Here is an 18,525-nt window from a genome sequence, read left to right on the forward strand (position 1 = left end):
AGATATCAAAAACATTTAAACTAGAAAATCCATACTTGGTCTTGAATATGGAAATAGGACCGTGCAACTTATTATCCCGCAAACAATACTTTCAACAATGGTAGAGTTTGAAGCCAATGGGGAAATGTATCTTCCAGTTGATTGTTCCCAAGATTTAAAACCTCCAATTGCATGCAGTGGGACAATGATTCTGGCAAAGGACCTTCAAATCGGTTGTCATTGAGATTCAGATTCCAGAGATAATTGTTTGCAAAGGTATTTGGTAAAGTTCCATTAAGTCTGTTGCTTTCTAGACTCAAGTCGGAAAGTTTCGGTAAACTCACAAGGCATTGTGGAATGCTGCCTGTCAACTTGTTGTTGGACAACACGAGTACCTCGAGGGAACTTGCATTACAAATTGACGAAGAGATAGCACCACTCAGTAAATTGAAACTTAGATCAAGATATCCGAGTTGATGTTTCCTAGAGAATTGGTTCACTCCTGTTGTCAAAAAGTTTCGGTCTAGTCTTACATCATATAAATAATCCATTTCATGCAACCAATTCGGCACCTTTCCCTTCAATTTGTTGTCGGACAAATAGAGAATTTCCAAAACTGGGGTTTTTCTTGATAAATTTGGAAATTCAGTCAAACCCATAGAAGACAAGTCCAACTCTCGCAAGCTGGAGAAACTATAATTGACGTTTGATTCAAAGTTTAGTGATAATTGACTTAAATTTGAAAGGCCAAGAATTTGTAGATTTTGGAACTTGGAGAAGAGAGAAAAATTGAGAGAACCACTGAAGTTGTTCGATGACAGATATAAGACAGTAAGGTTGACAAGGTTGAAAATTGATTCTGAAATATTGCCCTGCAGCTTGTTGCCATGCAGAATTAGACGCTGTAAGGAATATGACGAGATTGCAGGTATACGCCCCGTGAACTTATTATAAGATAGATATAATTCTTCCAACGATGGCAAAGAGAAACACCAAGAAGGAATTGTACCATTTAGCAAGTTGTCAAACAACATTAACAGAGTTAGATTTGAAAACCCAGTTATTTTGTTGGGCAGAGGTCCCTCTAATTTGTTACGCGATATATCGAAGTAAATGAGGTGTTGAAGATTTGAAATTGTTGATGGCAGCTCACCTTTGATATTGTTACCACTCAAATCTAATTCTTCAAATTTGTTGGACTGATGAAATACATTCGGTATTTGACCACTGAGATGATTGTTATAAAGATGCAAAAGATTTAGACGTGGTAGGGTTAAGAGAGAGGGTGGAATGGAACCGTCGATGTAGTTGTGTGAGAGGTCCAATGAAGTAAGATGTGTGAGGTTAGAGAAAGAAGGAGGGATTGTCCCTTGGAGATCACACATAGATATTTCTAAGACATTGAGAGAAGCTGAACTACAACTCAGGTCCGGAAGTTGGCCCTGAAGGTCAGAATTAAATGATAGATATAGGTGATGCAGATTTGGCAAACAATAGGATGGAATTGAACCATTGATGTCATTTTCTGAGAGGTCCAAGAAAGTAAGATGTGTGAGGTTAGAGAAAGAAGGGGGGATGGGCCCATAGAGTTCACAACTTGAGATTTCTAAGACATTGAGAGAAGCTGAACTACAACTCAAGCTCGGAAGTTGGACATGAAGGTCAGAATTATATGATAGATATAGGTGTTGCAGATTTGGCAAACAAAGACTGTCATCTGTCAACTTTCCCTTTATCCCAGTTGCTTTAAGACTTAGAGTGATCAAAGAGGAAGACAAATTGAGTGACCTCATTGAAGTTGATGACAAATTTGTTTGATCCAAAACTAGCACCCTTAAATGGGTTGCATTTTGGAGCATCCTCTTCCATGTGCCCTCTTCCCATTTTAACTCAATCTCAGAGAGATCAAGTGATTGTAATTTGGAAAGATGTGATATTTGAGGAGGAATTTCACCTTCAAAGTTTGAAGAAGACAAGTTGAGGTGTGTGAGGCTCACAAGCTCACCTATGGTAGATGGAATTTGAGAGTTGGAGAAGTTGTTGAAAGCAAGGTTGAGTGATTGCATATGAGAAAGACCGAAAAGGGTACTGTTTGCAGTGATTTGACCTTGAAGCCCAGCGCATGGAAGGTCTAAGGCAATGACATGACCAGAAATGGGGTGACAGGTCACTCCAGACCAAGAGCAGCAATCTGTTCCATTTTCCCATGTTTCTATGCTTCGATAAACATCATCACAATAATAAACATAATTATCATTATACGCAATATTAATGGTTAAGGAGGCCTTGAAGTGAAGCAACGCAAGGTTGTCATGGGGGTAACACAAGGAATGTGAGAATGAAAAATGGAAGAGAAGCAACACGGGAAGCAACCACCCCATTCCCATGGACGATTTTATTCTAACTTCTCTGCACTCTACAGTTCTCACACAACACATACTTGGAAAGATAAGAAATTAAAGATGAATATTTATAGCCAAATTAAAAAGTTGAGACAAGGTTTTTGTGGGTAAAATTAAGCTTTGATTGTGGTCCTATAATCTTAGCTGTAAACCTTTAGTAAAGGATCAATTACAAAAAGTTTTATTTTCTGCTACAGCTATGATAGTGTTCCACTTTGGACATTTCTGAAAATACGCCATTCATGCTATTAAATTTGCCAGGAACAATTCTAATGGAATGAAATTTCTAACCCTTCTGTTCAGCTAATTAGAAATCACTTTCATGGAAAGTCTTTCACGGAGTAATTTTAAGATGCTGATAAGCACATGAATGGTTTGAGAAATTTAGAGTTTCTGTATCTTTAATTATTATGTTAAACAAATAATATGAAATTTCTACCCCATCCATTACGTATATATCATTACGTATACTGCCACTCACATTGACTTGGAAGTCATTGTCGGTCAATAACGTTAGTCATGCTCTGATTATATTCATCAATGAAATTTAGAGTTTTTATTTCTTCAATAATTACGTTAAGCAAACACTACTAATCTAAAATCTTTAACTTTTAATATTTAGCAGGTAAATAACATAAAAATGGGTGTGCCACAAGTTTAAGAGTAGATTTAGTAGATATCAAGAAAACCAAAGAAAATGAAAAATGTTTGAAAAGACAATACATCCAATTCAATGTACAGTCATTACAGTGCACTTGCAGGGTTAGATTTGCATTGAAATTACTTGTCTAAAAACTTTCGTACTTATGTATTAAAATGGTTCTTGATCCAATGATCAAAATATGAATGGAGTGTAAGTGAAGGGATCAATTACACGAAATTTTATTTTCTGCTATAGCTTTGAGAGTGAACCACTTTGGACATATCTGCATATACGCCATTCATATTAAATTCGTCAGGAGCAACTCTAATGGAATGAATTTCTAACCCTTATCTTCACCTAATTAGAAGTCTTTGTCATTACAACTCTTCCACATATACATACAAATTTATTTTACATCATATTCGTTGTAATGGTAGAACAATTGGCTACACCATCTTGTCGTGATTTACTAATCAACGAAGTAAATATAACATTCTGATAAGCACATGAATGGTCTGAGAAATTTAGAGTTTCTGTATCTTTAATTATTATGTCAAACAAACAGTATGAAATTTCTACCCTATCCATTACGTATCATTCCTAGAGTACTGCCACTCACATTGACTTGGAAGTCATTCTGGTTCAAAGACACATATATGCTCTCTTATTATTCATCAATCAAATTTAATTTAGAGCTTTTATTTCTGCAATTATTAATTCAGCAGACTTTTTTTTTTCTACTCATCTAAAACGTCACCTCCTCTGCTGTGTTCATCTTCTTTTTAAAAAAAATTATATAATAGGAACTGACAAATACATTAATTTTTTATCCTAGCAAAGTAAGTTTTGAAGACAAATATATTACGACACTACTATAATATGAAACCCAATATTTACTACCTGTTCTTCCTCCTCTATTGCGCCACTTAATTCCGCACCTCTTACCATCAATTTTAGTTTATCTTCTGTTACATATGTCTCACTCGTAAAGTAAGCAAGGACCTTTTATTTCACCAAATGCTTCAACCAAATTAGAAACCAAAATAAATTATGAATAAAATGATTTCATTTCACCAATTCTTCCCTTTCCCTAACATTGAGGAAAAAACTTAACCTTAGAAAATGAACAGTTATGAAAGAGTTTGGATGAACATAAAAGAAGAATCATCTTTGAGATGAAGGAACTAAGATTTAGCTTCTGATAAAAGTTAGATTTCACAAAGCATCCATAAAGAAGCAAAAGAAAAAGATAAGAGTATGATAATCTTTGGATATCTTTTCAGCAGACTTTCTTTCTTTTAGGCCAAGCAATTTCAGCATCCCCATTGAAAGATGAGTAACAATTCTTCTTACAGGATACAACACCAGGGAACGCCATGCCACTGGCCTGACCTAGGAGGCATTAGGATCAATATCAATGTCGTTACAAAAAGAAGTATCATGAAAATTTGAATTACGTGTGAAAAAGAAAACACAAATGATTAATGATAACCATTATTAATGATATCATACTATAGTATCATATTCTATATGCTATAAACTACAAGACGAGCCACCTCTGCGGCATTTTGAACCGCTATGCTTTCTGGAGTGATCTCAGTGAGAAACAAAAATGGCAACCTTGTTCGATTACAGAGAGGAAAGAAAAATCAGATATGAGAAAAAAAAATTATATGAATACAAATATACACACCATATGAATTTTTCCGTGATCAATCTGATAGAATAGTAGATCTGATAGAAAAGATAATTTATACTTCTATAGTTAACTTTATAACAAAAAAAAATTAACACCTTAAGATAAGGTATGTCCTATATCCTACATCCTATAATGCTGTCTAAACTTCTGATATTTGACAGCTTTTTATATGTATAAATTCAAATAATAGATCATATCACTCCCCTTTTCTGTTACTCAAAAGTAAACTTTGGCAACCTTTTCACAAATTGGTGATAAAGCTAGCAAGCTTTACATATCAAATTCTTGTTCCCACCACATCAATTCAGGAGTTTGCAATTTTAATGGGGCAGCATGTTGATCCACTGAAAGATTCAATGATCCAAATGAATAACAATCAAGTGGCCCAATGAATACGAAATTTTGATGATCAAAACAATACATAAGCCATTTCAGCATGTTTTGACGTACTGGAAATAGTAGATTTAGTAGATTTCTTTAACATTTGAGCAACAAAATCACAACATACAGTCATCACTCTTGTTGCTGCACTGACACCAGCTACACCAAATATAGCAGTTGCCACGATATTGACCACCCTGCATATAACAAATAGCATGAGATACATTCTATATACACTGTGGTTGAAAAATATTTGATATTTTCGTTAATAAGGCAAAAGAAAAGAGAATACGTTGTGGCAATAATAAGGGATAAACTAATGAGTTCTTCTTTACTAGCCTAAGCTTTCATTGAACAAAAAAAAGTATGATTCAGAAAAGGAGGATAAAGTATAGAAGATACCTTCCAAGGCCAAAGTGTGGTGATTGAAGTCTCTGTCATTGACAAAAAGGCTGAAAAGGTCCAAAAGAACTACAAGCACCAAACCTTGCTCCTTAAATATACGAAGAACTTGCAACACGTTAGGCGAAGTATTCCTAAGCAAAAGTATGCTCTGTCCAATAACGCCATATCCTTCATCCACCACACCTTCAACTGAGAAAACTCGTGGACATCCAAACACCAAAACCCCACAAACACTTGCAGCTACAATGACTCTCCCCTCTACAACAATTCATGCATAAACTTCAAATTGGTTTCGAATTCTGTATTTATTAACCACTAATAAGTAAGTTGATTTTGCAAATTTTAGCTGACAACTATCACTTTTAATCATTAGTTAAAACATAACCAATAATGTTATGAGTTATATAATTTTTGAAAAGAATTTTTGTAATACGAATTTAAAGTATTTGAAACGACTATGTAAGTTTATCATATTCGAAAATACTCAGTGATTTAATAGAAAATAATTCAAAATTATAATATTTAATAAAAAATAATAAAATTTAGATAAAGAGAAGTTAATCAACTATAGTTTGTTTTTCTATAATAATTTATCTGCATACTTGAACTTTTTTTTTTGTTAAAAATTGTTTTCATGTATTAGCATCATGTTTTTCTTGGCTTTGAATATTAGACTTAAATTATAATTTTAGTTAGTTATATAGAAATTATTTATTTATTATTTTAAGAATTTATTATCTCCAACTTTGATCATTGCTGAAAATATTTTTTTCATTGATTAAAACTGAAAAGATAATTTTATATACCTGAAACTATACCTGATACAAATCATCATGCTCATATTAATACGAAAGTGTTGTCTCCTCCAGTAATACCTGACTTCATAAAGTGTACAAATATTTATAGTATTAAGAAATCAACTAAAGTCGTTAGTTTTTTTTTTTTTTATTTACGAAATATTATTTGCTGCTAATAAAAAAGCATATGTTAATGAATAATTAACAAGAATGACAATCCTTCAGACAAAAGAAATATTGCTTATTAAAAAAAACAATCAATTTAATTGTAGATGTTTTGATATGCATGCAATAAGTAAATACATGACAGATTATTATAAAAGATAATTTAACTTTAAATTTGAAGGTTAAACATAGAGAGAACACAAACTTGCTAGATTTATAAACTTTGAAATACTCTTAAGATAAGGAAAGGAAAAAAAAACATATTAATTATCACATTTGCATGAACCGATTTATTCTTTGATGAATCCTCGACACAGTGTTCCTTTTCAGCATCTAATACAGTCAACCACCAAACATTCTCACAAGCGATTTTGGCTGTCCCATAAAAAACATAAAACTTCCAATCCCCACTCCAAATACTGTTCCACAACCATATCCTATAGCTACTGCTTTCCAACCAAATCCAAATTTCTCTTCTCTCCACAAGCTTTGTGAGGGTGGAGGATCTTCATCATGCTTCTGGCCGCATTTCATTGTCAATGGATCCCCACATAGACCCAAGTTTCCCTTATAGGAATCATTCGAAAAAGAATAAAATTGCTTTCCTATGGGTATTTCTCCCACAAGATGATTATAGGAAAGATTCAGTACTTCAAGAAACTTCATATTCAGGAATTCTGCAGGAATCATACCGGTGAGCATATTTGAAGAGAGATCCAAAGTCTCCAACATTCTCAAATTTCCCATGGATTGGGGAATAGGACCACTGAGTCTGTTGTGGGAGAGGTTAAGTCCTACGAGTGCTTGAAGCTCTCCAATTACTTTTGGAATCTCTCCTTCAAATTTGTTTCCTGATAAATCAATGCTCACAAAATTTGTCGGAATTTTTTTGAATGGCCTGCTAATACCTTTTCTTGTTACAATCGTAGGAGGAAAGAATATCCCAAAAGAGCTGGGCCAATCCATGTATTGTTGTGGTGAATTGCCAATCACCAGATATTGAACATTCTTCATGAATTCAAAACTTTGTATGTAGTGTTCTGGAATTGGGCCGCTGAAGTTGTTGGATGAGATATCAAAAATATTTAAACTGGGAAATTCATTCTTGGTCTTGAACATGCCAATTGGACCGTGCAACTTATTAGCCCGCAAAATCAATATTTTCAAATACGGAAGAGTTTGAAGCCAATGGGGAAATGCATCTTCCAGTTGATTGTTGCCAAGATTTAAAAACTCCAGTAGCATGCAGTTGGACAATGATTCTGGCAAAGGGCCTTCAAATCGGTTGTCATTGAGATTCAGACTGATGAGATAGTTGCTTGCAAAGGTATTTGGTAAAGTTCCATTAAGTCTGTTTCTTTCTAGATTCAAAACAAAAAGGGATTCTGAACTCATAAGGCATTGTGGAATGCTGCCTGTCAACTTGTTGTTGGACAACACGAGAATGTTAAGGGTAGTTGCATTACAAATTGACGAAGAGATAGCACCAGTGAGTAAATTGAAACTTAGATCAAGATATACGAGTTGCTGGTTCCTAGAGAATTGGTCCACTCCTGTTGTCAAAAAGTTTCGGTCTAGGCTTACATATTTTAAAGAATCCATTTCATGCAACCAATTGGGCACTTTTCCATTCAACTTGTTGTCCGACAAAGAGAGATATAGCAAAGCTGGGGTTTTTCTTGATAAATTTGGAAATTCAGTCAAACCCATGGAAGACAAGTCCAAGTCCTGCAAGCGGGAGAAACTATAATTGACGTTTGATTCAAAGTTTAGTGATAATTGACTTAAATTTGAAAGGTTAAGATATTGCAGATTTTGGAACTTGGAGAAGAGTGAAAAATTGACAGAACCACTGAAGTTGTTCCATGACAGAGACAAGTGAGTAAGGTGGACAAGGTTGAAAAATGATTCTGAAAAATTGCCCTGTAGCCTGTTGTCATCCAAAAATAGACTCCGCAAGGAATATGACGAGATTAAAGGCATACGCCCAGTGAACTGATTATTGGATAGATATAAATACTCCAACGATGGCAAAGAGAAACACCAAGAAGGAATTGTACCTTTTAGCAAGTTGTGAGTCAACCTTAATGTAGTTAGATTTGAAAACCCAGTCATTTTGTTGGGCAGAGGTCCCTCTAATCTGTTACTCGATATATCCAAGTGAATGAGGTGTTGAAGATTTGAAATTGTTGATGGCAGCTCACCTTGGATTTTGTTACTACTCAAATCCAATTTTTCAAATTTGTTTGACTTATGAAACACATTTGGTATTTGACCACCGAGATAATTATTATTGAGAAGCAGATAATTTAGACGTGGAAGGGTTAAGAGAGAGGGTGGAATTGAACCGTTGATGTTGTTGATTGAGAGGTCCAATGAAGTAAGATGTGTGAGGTTAGAGAAAGAAGGAGGGATTGGCCCAAAGAGTTCACAATTAGATATTTCTAAGACATTGAGAGAATCTGAAGTACAACTCAGATCCGGAAGTTGGCCATGAAGGTCAAAATTACGTGATAGATATAGGTGTTGCAGATTTGGCAAACAAAGAATGCCATCTGTCAACTTTCCCTTTAACCCAGTTCCTCTAACACTTATAGTGATCAAAGAGGAAGACAGATTGAGTGAGCTCATTGAAGTTGATGACAAATCTGTCCAATCCAAAACTAGCACCCTTAAACCGGTTGCATTTTGAAGCATCCTCTTCCATGTGCCTTCTTCCCACTTTAACCCAAACTCATCAGAGAGATCAAGTGATTGTAATTTGGAAAGATGTGAGATTTGGGAAGGAATTTCACCTTGAAAGTTTGAAGAAGACAAGTTGAGGTGTGTGAGGCTCACAAGCTCACCTATGGTGGATGGAATCTGAGAGGTGAAGAAGTCGTTGAAAGCAAGGTTGAGTGATTGCATATGAGAAAGACTGAAAAGGGTACTGTTTGCAGTGATTTCACCTTGAAGCCCAGCGCATGGAAGGTCTAAGGCAATGACATGACCAGAAATGGGGTGACAGGTCACTCCAGACCATGAACAGCAATCTGTTCCATTTCCCCATGTTCTAATGCCTGGATAAACCTCATCACAATATCTATACGTAATATCAATGGTTAAGGAGGCCTTGAAGTGAAGCAATGCAAGGTAGTCATGGGGGTGACACAAGGAATGGGAGAATGAAAAATGAAAGAGCAGCAACACAGGAAACAACCACCCCATCCCCATGGATGATTTCATTCTAACTTCTCTGCACTCGACACTGGTCGCACAGACTTAGAATGTAGGGAAATACTTTGAGTGACAAGAAATTAAAAATGAATATTTATAGCCAAATTCAAAAGTTGAGACTGTGGTCCACGTCACCCCGGTTCATTCTATTGTCCGCCACTGGGCACGTGAAAGGTCTGAGAAATTTAGAGTTTGTGTATCTTTAATTATTATGTCTGACCCATAGTATGAAATTTCCACCCCATCCATTACGTATACTGTTACTCGTATTGACTTGGAAGTCATTGTGGGTCAAAGACGACACAGATATGATCTGTTATTATTCATTGATGAAATTTAATTTAGGCTTTTTATTTCTGCAATTATTAAGTTAAACGAACATTTTTGTTTCTACTCGTCTAAAACGTCACCTCCTCTTCTGTTTTTATCTTTTCTTAAAAAAAAAAGAAAATTATAGGAACTAACAAATACAATAATTTCTTATCTTAATAATTCAGAGATTTTTTTATTTATCATTTTTACATATCACCAAATCACATAACTTCATATAAATTAATTACAAGTAAATAAAAGTATTGATACAAGTGAGAAAAAATAAGTAAAAATATTCAGTAGAAATTTAGAAATAATAGTTAAACGAAAACAAAAATCTTAAAATTTTAATATTTAGAAAGAAACAGAGGGAGTATTGAAGCTCTTCTAAGCACCACCGGTGGAATTGACCTGAAAGCAAATGCCCTTAAAAATTGGTCTTTTTCTTTTGATTTTTCATCTTAAAGCATATGTTTTGTATGTTTATCTTAGTGGGATTGCCACATGTTATTTTACCATCGTGTCACATGAGAGCTTACAATCATGACAATGATAATAGTTGTTTTTAATTTAGTCTTCTACTTTAATTTTTTTGTTCAATTTAATTCTCTATTTCTTCTTTTATCTCCATGTAATTAATCTTTCCTTACTTTTTTATTTTCTTTTAAGAGTTTTTTTTAAGGTTTTGATTCTCATTTTGTCCGTCTGAACTAATTTTTTCATTCTCATATGTGATTAGTATATTTTTTCTTTCTACTTGTGATGTTTTTACTTTTATTTTGTTTTGGATTTGTATTATAATTAAAAATGTGTTTCTTTTGTCCAATTTTGTTTGTTGGTACTTTTTCATTTACGGGTTTCCAGAGTTTTTTTTTTTTGCATATATCTTAACAGGAATTGGATTTTTTTTTCTATAAAACTGTTAATTATATTATGGTGTAGCCTTTTGATGGATAATAAATTAATTAGAGTATAATTCAAAGTTGAGTTTTATGTAGAAAGATAAGTTTATAGAAAGAAAAACTTACTATGAGTTGAAAATGAAATTGTTCAATTTCTTCAAGAATCATTTAGAATTGATTACTTTTTATATATCATAGATAAAGTAGTTACCACACTTCAAAGTATATTTGAAAATTTTAAAATATATGAAATATTTTTAGTTTTTTATTTAGTGTTAAAAAATTAAACTCATTAGATTGTGCATTTTTGAAAAATCTTTAAAACATGATAATTTGTTGGATATTGATGGATTCAATTTATTTTCAGAAATAAATATTTTAAAGAGAATTATAGGTTTGTTAAATGATAAACTAATTCACATTCTTAATTATATAAAAGAATAAATTCTTTTCCAAATGCATATATAACTTATAGAATAATGTTAACAATCTCAGTATCATATTAGTTTCTTTAGCCGAAAGGAATCAAAACTTAATGTCTCAATAAATATTAAACGAATTAGCCCTATTATATGTGAAAAAGAAATGTTAAATAAAATTAATTATGACAATTTAATAAATAATTTTTCATAAAAAAAGTCTTCATTAAAAGATTTCATCTTTTAAGTTTGTTTTAGGTCTTCCAAACTTTGTCGTCGGCCCTTGCACGACCCTTGTTCTTCCCATCATATTCCGATATTACAATGATATGATGTCGGCGCTATGTCATACTTTCCAATTACAAAATACCAAAATCAAGAAATACAATAATTTTTTAACTTTGTGAAATAATTCAGACATTTTTTTATTTACCATTTTTGCATATCACCAAATACACATACGTGCATATATTAATTACAAATAAATAAAAATATTGATACAAGTGAAAAAGAAGTAAGAATATTCAGTAGAAATTTAGAAATAGTAGTTAAACGAAAACAAAAATCTTTAAATTTTAATAATTAGAAACTAACAGAGGGAGTATTAAAGCTGTTCTTAGCACCACTGGTGGAATTGACCTGAAAGTAAATTCCCTAAAAAATTGGACTTTTTCTTTTGACTTTTCGTCTTAAAACATATATGTTTTGTATATCTTTACCATACTGGGATTGTCTATTGCAGATGAGTTGTTTTTAATACCATTTAACAGATAATATTAATTTTACTTAATTCTTAATTATTTATATGCAGATACAAATCATGATCATGGCCATTAAAAACACCTCTTATCTTCAATTGCCCTATTTCAAAGTGGAAAATCAATAAATTATCAACTAAAGCATCGAATTACTTTATTTCTTATCAAGCGTTGGAGTCTATAACTTTTCTTTAGTCTGGAATTAATTTTCCCATTTTTTCTATAACTCCTCCCTGCTTCTTCCCGTCATTATTCGGATATTACAGTGGCACGATGTTGGCGCTATATCGCACTTCCCAATTACAAAATACCAAAAATAAGAAACCAAATAACGTAAAAATGGATGTGGCACAAGTTTAAGAGTAGATTTAGTAGATATCAAGAAAACTAAAGAAAATGAAAAACGTAATAAAGGATAATACATCCAATTCAATGTACAGTCATTACACTGCACTTACAGTGTTAGATTTGCATTGAAATTACTTATCCAAAAACTTTTGTACTTATGTATTAAAATGATTCTTGATCCAAAGATCAAAACATCTTATGGCTGTGTATACAGATTCAAAACGTGACTTCAGCAAAATAATGTAACATAAGAGCTTACTTCACCATTTCCAAATACCATGCTAAGATCGATTTATACGACGCATTTAGAATCCGATTGTAACTTGATATGCATCATTCTATTTGTTGCGTGGAAGTACCAGTCAGGTACATTTTCCATACAAAAATCAGAATTCATGTAACCCTCCACATTTTCATCATTATCTAGAATCTTTTTCTGTTTCAATTTCTATCAGTTATCATCGGATTTCTCAAAACTGGACTTGGACCTCATGGTATACTCAGCAACAAGTTGAGCAAAAGATGATGACTTGTTCTCCAGCAACCTTGTTGGGGAGTCATACTCCTCAATGAGTCCTGCACCAATGTCTAGCCAAATCAGAAAATGAAACATCAAGGTGCAGAGAATATCAATGCTATATGAAGAATGTGAGCATCTTTTAACCTTGACTAAGAAGCAGAACCATATCACTGTCAAGAACTGAAGTTATTCTGTGTGCAATGGTAATAACTGTGGAATCAGCAAAATGTTGCCTAAGAGTTTGCTGAATCAAATTATCCGTAGCTGTATCGACTGATGCAGTGGCTTCATCAAGAACCAAAACCTTGCTTTTCTTAAGCAGTACCCTACCAAGGCAGACCAACTGTCTCTGACCCATACTCCAATTCTCACCATTCTCACTAACTACACCATCAACTTCAATGTTAGCAATAAGTTTCATATTAGATTTATTATTACATTTATTTTCAAGAAGGTTTCAAGACAAACCTTTGGAGTCAAGCTTTCCTTCTTTCTTTCTAACTTCGTCTCCAAGTTGACATTTATCCAAGGCCTGTTTCAACAGAATGTCAACGAGTGAGCACAATACAAATTGTGAAGAACGCTTACAAGTATAATCTTTTATACCAACCCACCTCCCAAATTTGATCATCAGTGTATTCTTCAAGAGGGTCCAGATTATTTCTTATTGTCCCTTCAAACATGGTAGGATCCTGAGGAATAATGCTTAGTCTAGACCTCAAATCATGAAGTCCAATCGAAGAGATGTTGATGTTGTCGATCATAATTTGCCCTGCAGCAGGCTCAACAACTCGGAAAAGCGTTTGTATGAGAGTGGATTTACCACTTCCTGTTCTCCCAACAATGCCAGTTTTCAGTCCTCCATGAAATTTGCACGTAAGGCCACACAACACAAGTGGAAGATGTGGAGCATAGCGAACCTTCACAATGGGCAAAACGTCACTTTAAACATAGCACAGAACACCAAGTACAGTTTATGTTATGAAATATGTTGGCATGATTCTTTTTGTTTCAGAAGCTAACTTCTAACCATTTAATAAAAGAAAACTGTGGAATGACTTTCATGAATCAAAGGACCACAAAATGAAATAGAAAAGAAGTACAGAAGCAGAAATATATAATAGCTCAAACTACCTGCAAATCTTGTATATCAACCTCGCCATTTGAGGGCCAAGAAGGATCTGGCCGATTTTCATCTATAACAAGGGGAGGCTCACTAGGAATACAAGTATACTGAAGTATTCTTTCCACTGATATAATTTTATTCTCCATATTGCAGAGATTCCATATCATCCAAGCTTGTATCTCGTTCAAATTTAGTCCATACGTAACCGCTAAACCAGCAAGGCCTTCAAAATCACATAAATAGCATAAAACGGAAAAAATTATGTTCAGTTCCATATTACAGTAGCAGAGTAAGTTTTGATTTGTAACGAGTTACCAGATTGGAATAACACACCTGGATCTATCAATCCCACTGGAATAGATATTAAAAATATTAAGGAAAAGACAAAAGTGATAAGAGACAACATGTCTAAGCGGAAGCACAACCATTCCATGGCACCAGCAATGTTGAACTTTGGCCGAGAATACCCATCACTCAGTTTCATATTTGTTTCCTGAAATCTCGATTGCTGATCAAAGCTTCTAATTGTTGAAGTACCAGAAATTGTTTCAGAAAAGTGTTGAATGATTGGTGCTTTGCAGACTCCAACTAAACGTGACAGTTCTCGAGCTGATGGAATATAATATTGCTGCAGAATTTCAAATTTGTAAGATCTTAGCAATCATCATAAAATATTGTATAATGGAGCAAATTCTGAAAAATAAACTTGGTACGTAATCTTTGCAGGCAAACTATCATCGAAAAAAACGAAACAGTGCAAGAAATATATGCCACCTTTTATTATCAAAGTCTACAGGCTCAGATTAATACCTGATACCAGATGCTCACTGTGACTACAGGAATAAAGACAAGGAAAACTTGCCATGCAGCCTGAGACATCACTGCTATAATTCCAAAAAGTTGGATCATAATGAAGGCAAATGATGCAATTTGATAAGGAATGTCTGTATCCAATGCACTCTGATCTGTAGAAGCCTGCAAGAGAACATTACATAGGACAAGTGACACAGTATTATACACACAATTCTTATCTTTAAAAATCATGAGAAAAATGGAAAAAAAAAAAAAATGAGGTATACATACTCTATTAAGGATTCGTCCACTTGGAGTGGAATCGAAAAATGACATTGGAGCACGGAAAATACAATAGTGCATTTTATTGAAGAGAATAGTAGCTGTCTTATAACCAGCTGTAACAAGAAGCATTGCCCTGGCAAGGATGCAGAAAGAACTTCCAATGGCCAAACTAACATAAACCCCAATAAGAGTTGTTCCATCAACAGGTGGTTCAACATCTGTTGAGATGGGAGTCGCCCAAGCCATCCAATAATTGCTTCCGATTTGAAGACCTTGAAAAAGAATCTGAGCCAACAATATGAATGGCACAAGAGCTCCTCCATATGCTGTCGTGATACATTTCCAATATACTGAAAACTCAACTTTACCTTTCTCCCTTTCTTCTTCCTGAACAAGTTGGCCTTTAGGTTCATCACTTTTGTTCTCTGTTTCACCATTTTGTTCATCTTTGTTTGCCTCCTCTTTATAACCATGCGTGCCAGAGACATCTAAATCTTGTTCCAAGGTGCTTATTTCATTAGATACTGCTGCTCCATCTAATGAATCTAGAGTAGACAAAGCTTTTTTGTGTGCACCAACAAGTTCCATAAAATCAGCTCCACTATTAAGCAGATCAGCATACTTTCCACATTGAGTAATTTTCCCGTTTTTCATGACCTAGCATGGATAACACGACAGATTAAAGAAACAAAAAAGCTATCTCTACACTATTAACAGTTAAATCATGAGAACTACTCACCAATATAAGATCAGCAGCAGGTAAGAACTCTACTTGATGCGTGACATAAATCACTGTCTTTGAACTTAAAAGGCCCAACAAGCACTCCTACCATAGAGAAAATAGAAAGGTTCACTAACTTGCATAATAATACAATAGTCATTTTGTTGGCGGAACAAAATTTCAAAAAGTTAAATATCAAGGATTATTTATACTTTGCAGTGTGAAAATATAGTAGCTCGGGCTATATTACACATAATAAACAAAATGATGAAACTAAGTTACCTTAAACAGGTGAGAGCCCGTGTGAGCATCCACTGCACTAAAAGGATCATCAAGTAGATATATATCAGCATCTTGGTAAAGTGCACGTGCAATTTGTATTCTTTGTTTTTGTCCTCCACTCAAATTTATTCCACGCTCTCCAATGACTGTCTGATCACCAAATGACAAAATCTCCAGATCCTTTTTCAGGGAACACGCTTCAAGTACATTCTCGTACTTTTCCCTATCCATTTGTTTACCAAACAATATATTATCCTCAATCTTGCCACTTTGTATCCATGGAGATTGAGCAACATAGGCCTTTGTTCCACAAACCTTAAGGATGCCTGATATCTTAGGTACTTCTCCCAATACACAAGAAAGTAAAGTAGATTTGCCTGCTCCAACAGTACCACAAACTGCAACCCTCATCCCTTTAGAAACTTTAAGGTTTATATCTTGCAATGTTGGGTTGGGGGAAGATAATTCCCAAGAAAAGTTTCCATCAACTACCTCAATTGCTGTATCAGAACTACCAGGGGGAAGCTTCTCTACAACATCAGAGGGTAAGTCATCCAGACGAAGGAATGATGCAATCCTATCAAGAGACACTTTAGTTTGTGCTATCATCGAAATTGTATCCGGAAGGTTATAAATGGGCTCTTGAAGAATCCGGAATGTTGCAAGTGCAGACAATATCTTCCCTGACTCGAGGGGAATCCCTACAATCATACAAGTACCAAAAGTAACCACAGCTACAAATGTGGGGGCACCCCAAAACACAAACGTGGTCATGGCTGCAGTATAGACAAACTTTTTTAACCAGCCCTGCTCAGTTTTCCTGAGCTCAGTTATTTTTGATAGAAACTTCATTTCCCATCCTTGTAGTTTTAGAATCTTCATATTCCTTAAAATCTCGGACGTGGCCTTCATTCTTGTATCTTTCAACTCCATCAATTTCTTTTGAAATTTCTCTTGCAATGATCCCAAGGGAACATTTGCCAGCATAACAACGATAGTTGCAGCAAAAGCAGCAAGTGAAGCCAGCCCAAGATTTTTATACAAAATCAACAAGGCCAATGTAACTTGCAAAGCCACCATCCACAAATCATGCATGTACCAACTGAAGACACCAACTCTTTCAGCATCAACAGTCATGATATTGATTATTTCTCCAGAAGTCTGACCCTGCTTTGACTGACAAGAAAGGGTCAGAGCCTTGTTATAGATCATTGTGACAAGCAGAGCACGAATTCGAAGTCCAATTTGCTGCAACCTAAAGAACCAATGCCTTTGGGACAGAGACTCTACAATCTTTGCAAGGAAAAACGCACAAACCAAAACATAGCCCTGGTTTTCATATAGCCGTCGTCCATCAAGATACTGAACAAAACTGTCAATAAGATAAGGACCAACATAAGAAGCCAAAGTGTTTGTCGTTACAAGAAAACCTGTGAAAAGAATCTCCTTCCACGCTGACACCACTAACGCCTTCACCAACTTAAGTGTGGTGAGATTATTTATCGTGCCACAATCAGCCTCTAGATTATCTCTGAAACTTGGAAAAGCACCAACAATACTGTCTCTGCTGTCTAGTTGAGGAACATCCTCAAGGTCCAGGGCCTTCTTAGAACCAACAGCTATAAGAGGACCCACCCAAGTGAAGGTAAGAAGGCTCAAAATGCCAGCATAAGAGAAAGGGGTAACAGTGTCTCCACCCTTGGTCTCATTCGATCTCAAGACATCACCGTCATTGGTTCCACCATTCAAAAGAGGTTCCTGAATACCGTTGTTTTCTTTTTCAGGAACCTGGCCTTTGTTGTTCACAAAATACCCCACGTAACAGAATAACAAACCAACACAAGTGGAAACCACATCAGAAACCAAGTACTGAGCTGGCAAAGCAACGCGTCTCTCTGATATAACAACAATGTCCACCACAGAGCAATAGCAAGAAACAAAGAGGTACAAGACGCACCAAGCTTTGAAGAGGAATGAGAACCTTCTTTCGCCAGAACTGAAGAACCCATTGTTCAAGCAGACACAAATAACTCCCCACGCAACTGTTCTGAGCACCAAATCCAAAAGGGTCACGAGCTCTTCTTCAGACCAGCCACTGGAGTACCAATAGAAGTAATTAAACAAACAGAGGAGAAAACTGAAAACAGAAACACCGAGAGCACAAAACACAGTCGTTTTGAAGAGGGTGTTGTCGTGCTTCTCCTTAGACTCATCCCTGACACGTGTCGTGAATTTCTTCCAAACAAATGACAGTGGAACCGCGACGAGCAACAGAAGGTGGAGGAAGCCGGATAAGCCGTGAAGGAAAACGGGTTGAAGGAGAACATCGTTGGAAAGGTGTATATGGGAAAGGGACGAGAAAAGCGACAACAT

General features: G+C 35.0%; 3 protein-coding genes and 1 long non-coding RNA gene across 4 annotated transcripts; all 4 read right to left on the reverse strand.

The window, feature by feature from the left end:
* Positions 1 to 12: 12 nt before the first annotated feature.
* Positions 13 to 2,404, reverse strand: LOC114193639 (receptor-like protein 7). The gene has a single exon (XM_028083515.1). The coding sequence runs from the start codon at positions 2,364 to 2,366 to the stop codon at positions 72 to 74; it is 2,295 nt and encodes a 764-aa protein (XP_027939316.1). The 5' UTR covers positions 2,367 to 2,404; the 3' UTR covers positions 13 to 71.
* A 1,716-nt stretch (positions 2,405 to 4,120) lies between these two features.
* LOC114193654 lies at positions 4,121 to 5,804 on the reverse strand. Its single transcript, XR_003606290.1, has 2 exons — positions 5,507 to 5,804; positions 4,121 to 4,416 (listed from the first exon to the last, which is right to left on the reverse strand). It is a non-coding gene; the product is annotated as an uncharacterized LOC114193654 (long non-coding RNA).
* An 864-nt stretch (positions 5,805 to 6,668) lies between these two features.
* Positions 6,669 to 9,738, reverse strand: LOC114193637 (receptor-like protein 7). The gene has a single exon (XM_028083513.1). The coding sequence runs from the start codon at positions 9,694 to 9,696 to the stop codon at positions 6,814 to 6,816; it is 2,883 nt and encodes a 960-aa protein (XP_027939314.1). The 5' UTR covers positions 9,697 to 9,738; the 3' UTR covers positions 6,669 to 6,813.
* A 2,686-nt stretch (positions 9,739 to 12,424) lies between these two features.
* LOC114194073 (ABC transporter C family member 3-like) lies at positions 12,425 to 18,525 on the reverse strand. The gene is made up of 10 exons (XM_028084116.1): positions 16,153 to 18,525; positions 15,889 to 15,975; positions 15,156 to 15,806; positions 14,883 to 15,047; positions 14,406 to 14,700; positions 14,081 to 14,295; positions 13,561 to 13,866; positions 13,415 to 13,478; positions 13,091 to 13,330; positions 12,425 to 13,002 (listed from the first exon to the last, which is right to left on the reverse strand). Exons 1-10 carry the CDS (start codon positions 18,523 to 18,525, stop codon positions 12,878 to 12,880), a joined length of 4,521 nt encoding a protein of 1,506 aa, XP_027939917.1. The 3' UTR covers positions 12,425 to 12,877.

This window comes from Vigna unguiculata, chromosome 8, assembly GCF_004118075.2.
Source record: "Vigna unguiculata cultivar IT97K-499-35 chromosome 8, ASM411807v1, whole genome shotgun sequence".
NCBI lineage: Eukaryota > Viridiplantae > Streptophyta > Magnoliopsida > Fabales > Fabaceae > Vigna > Vigna unguiculata.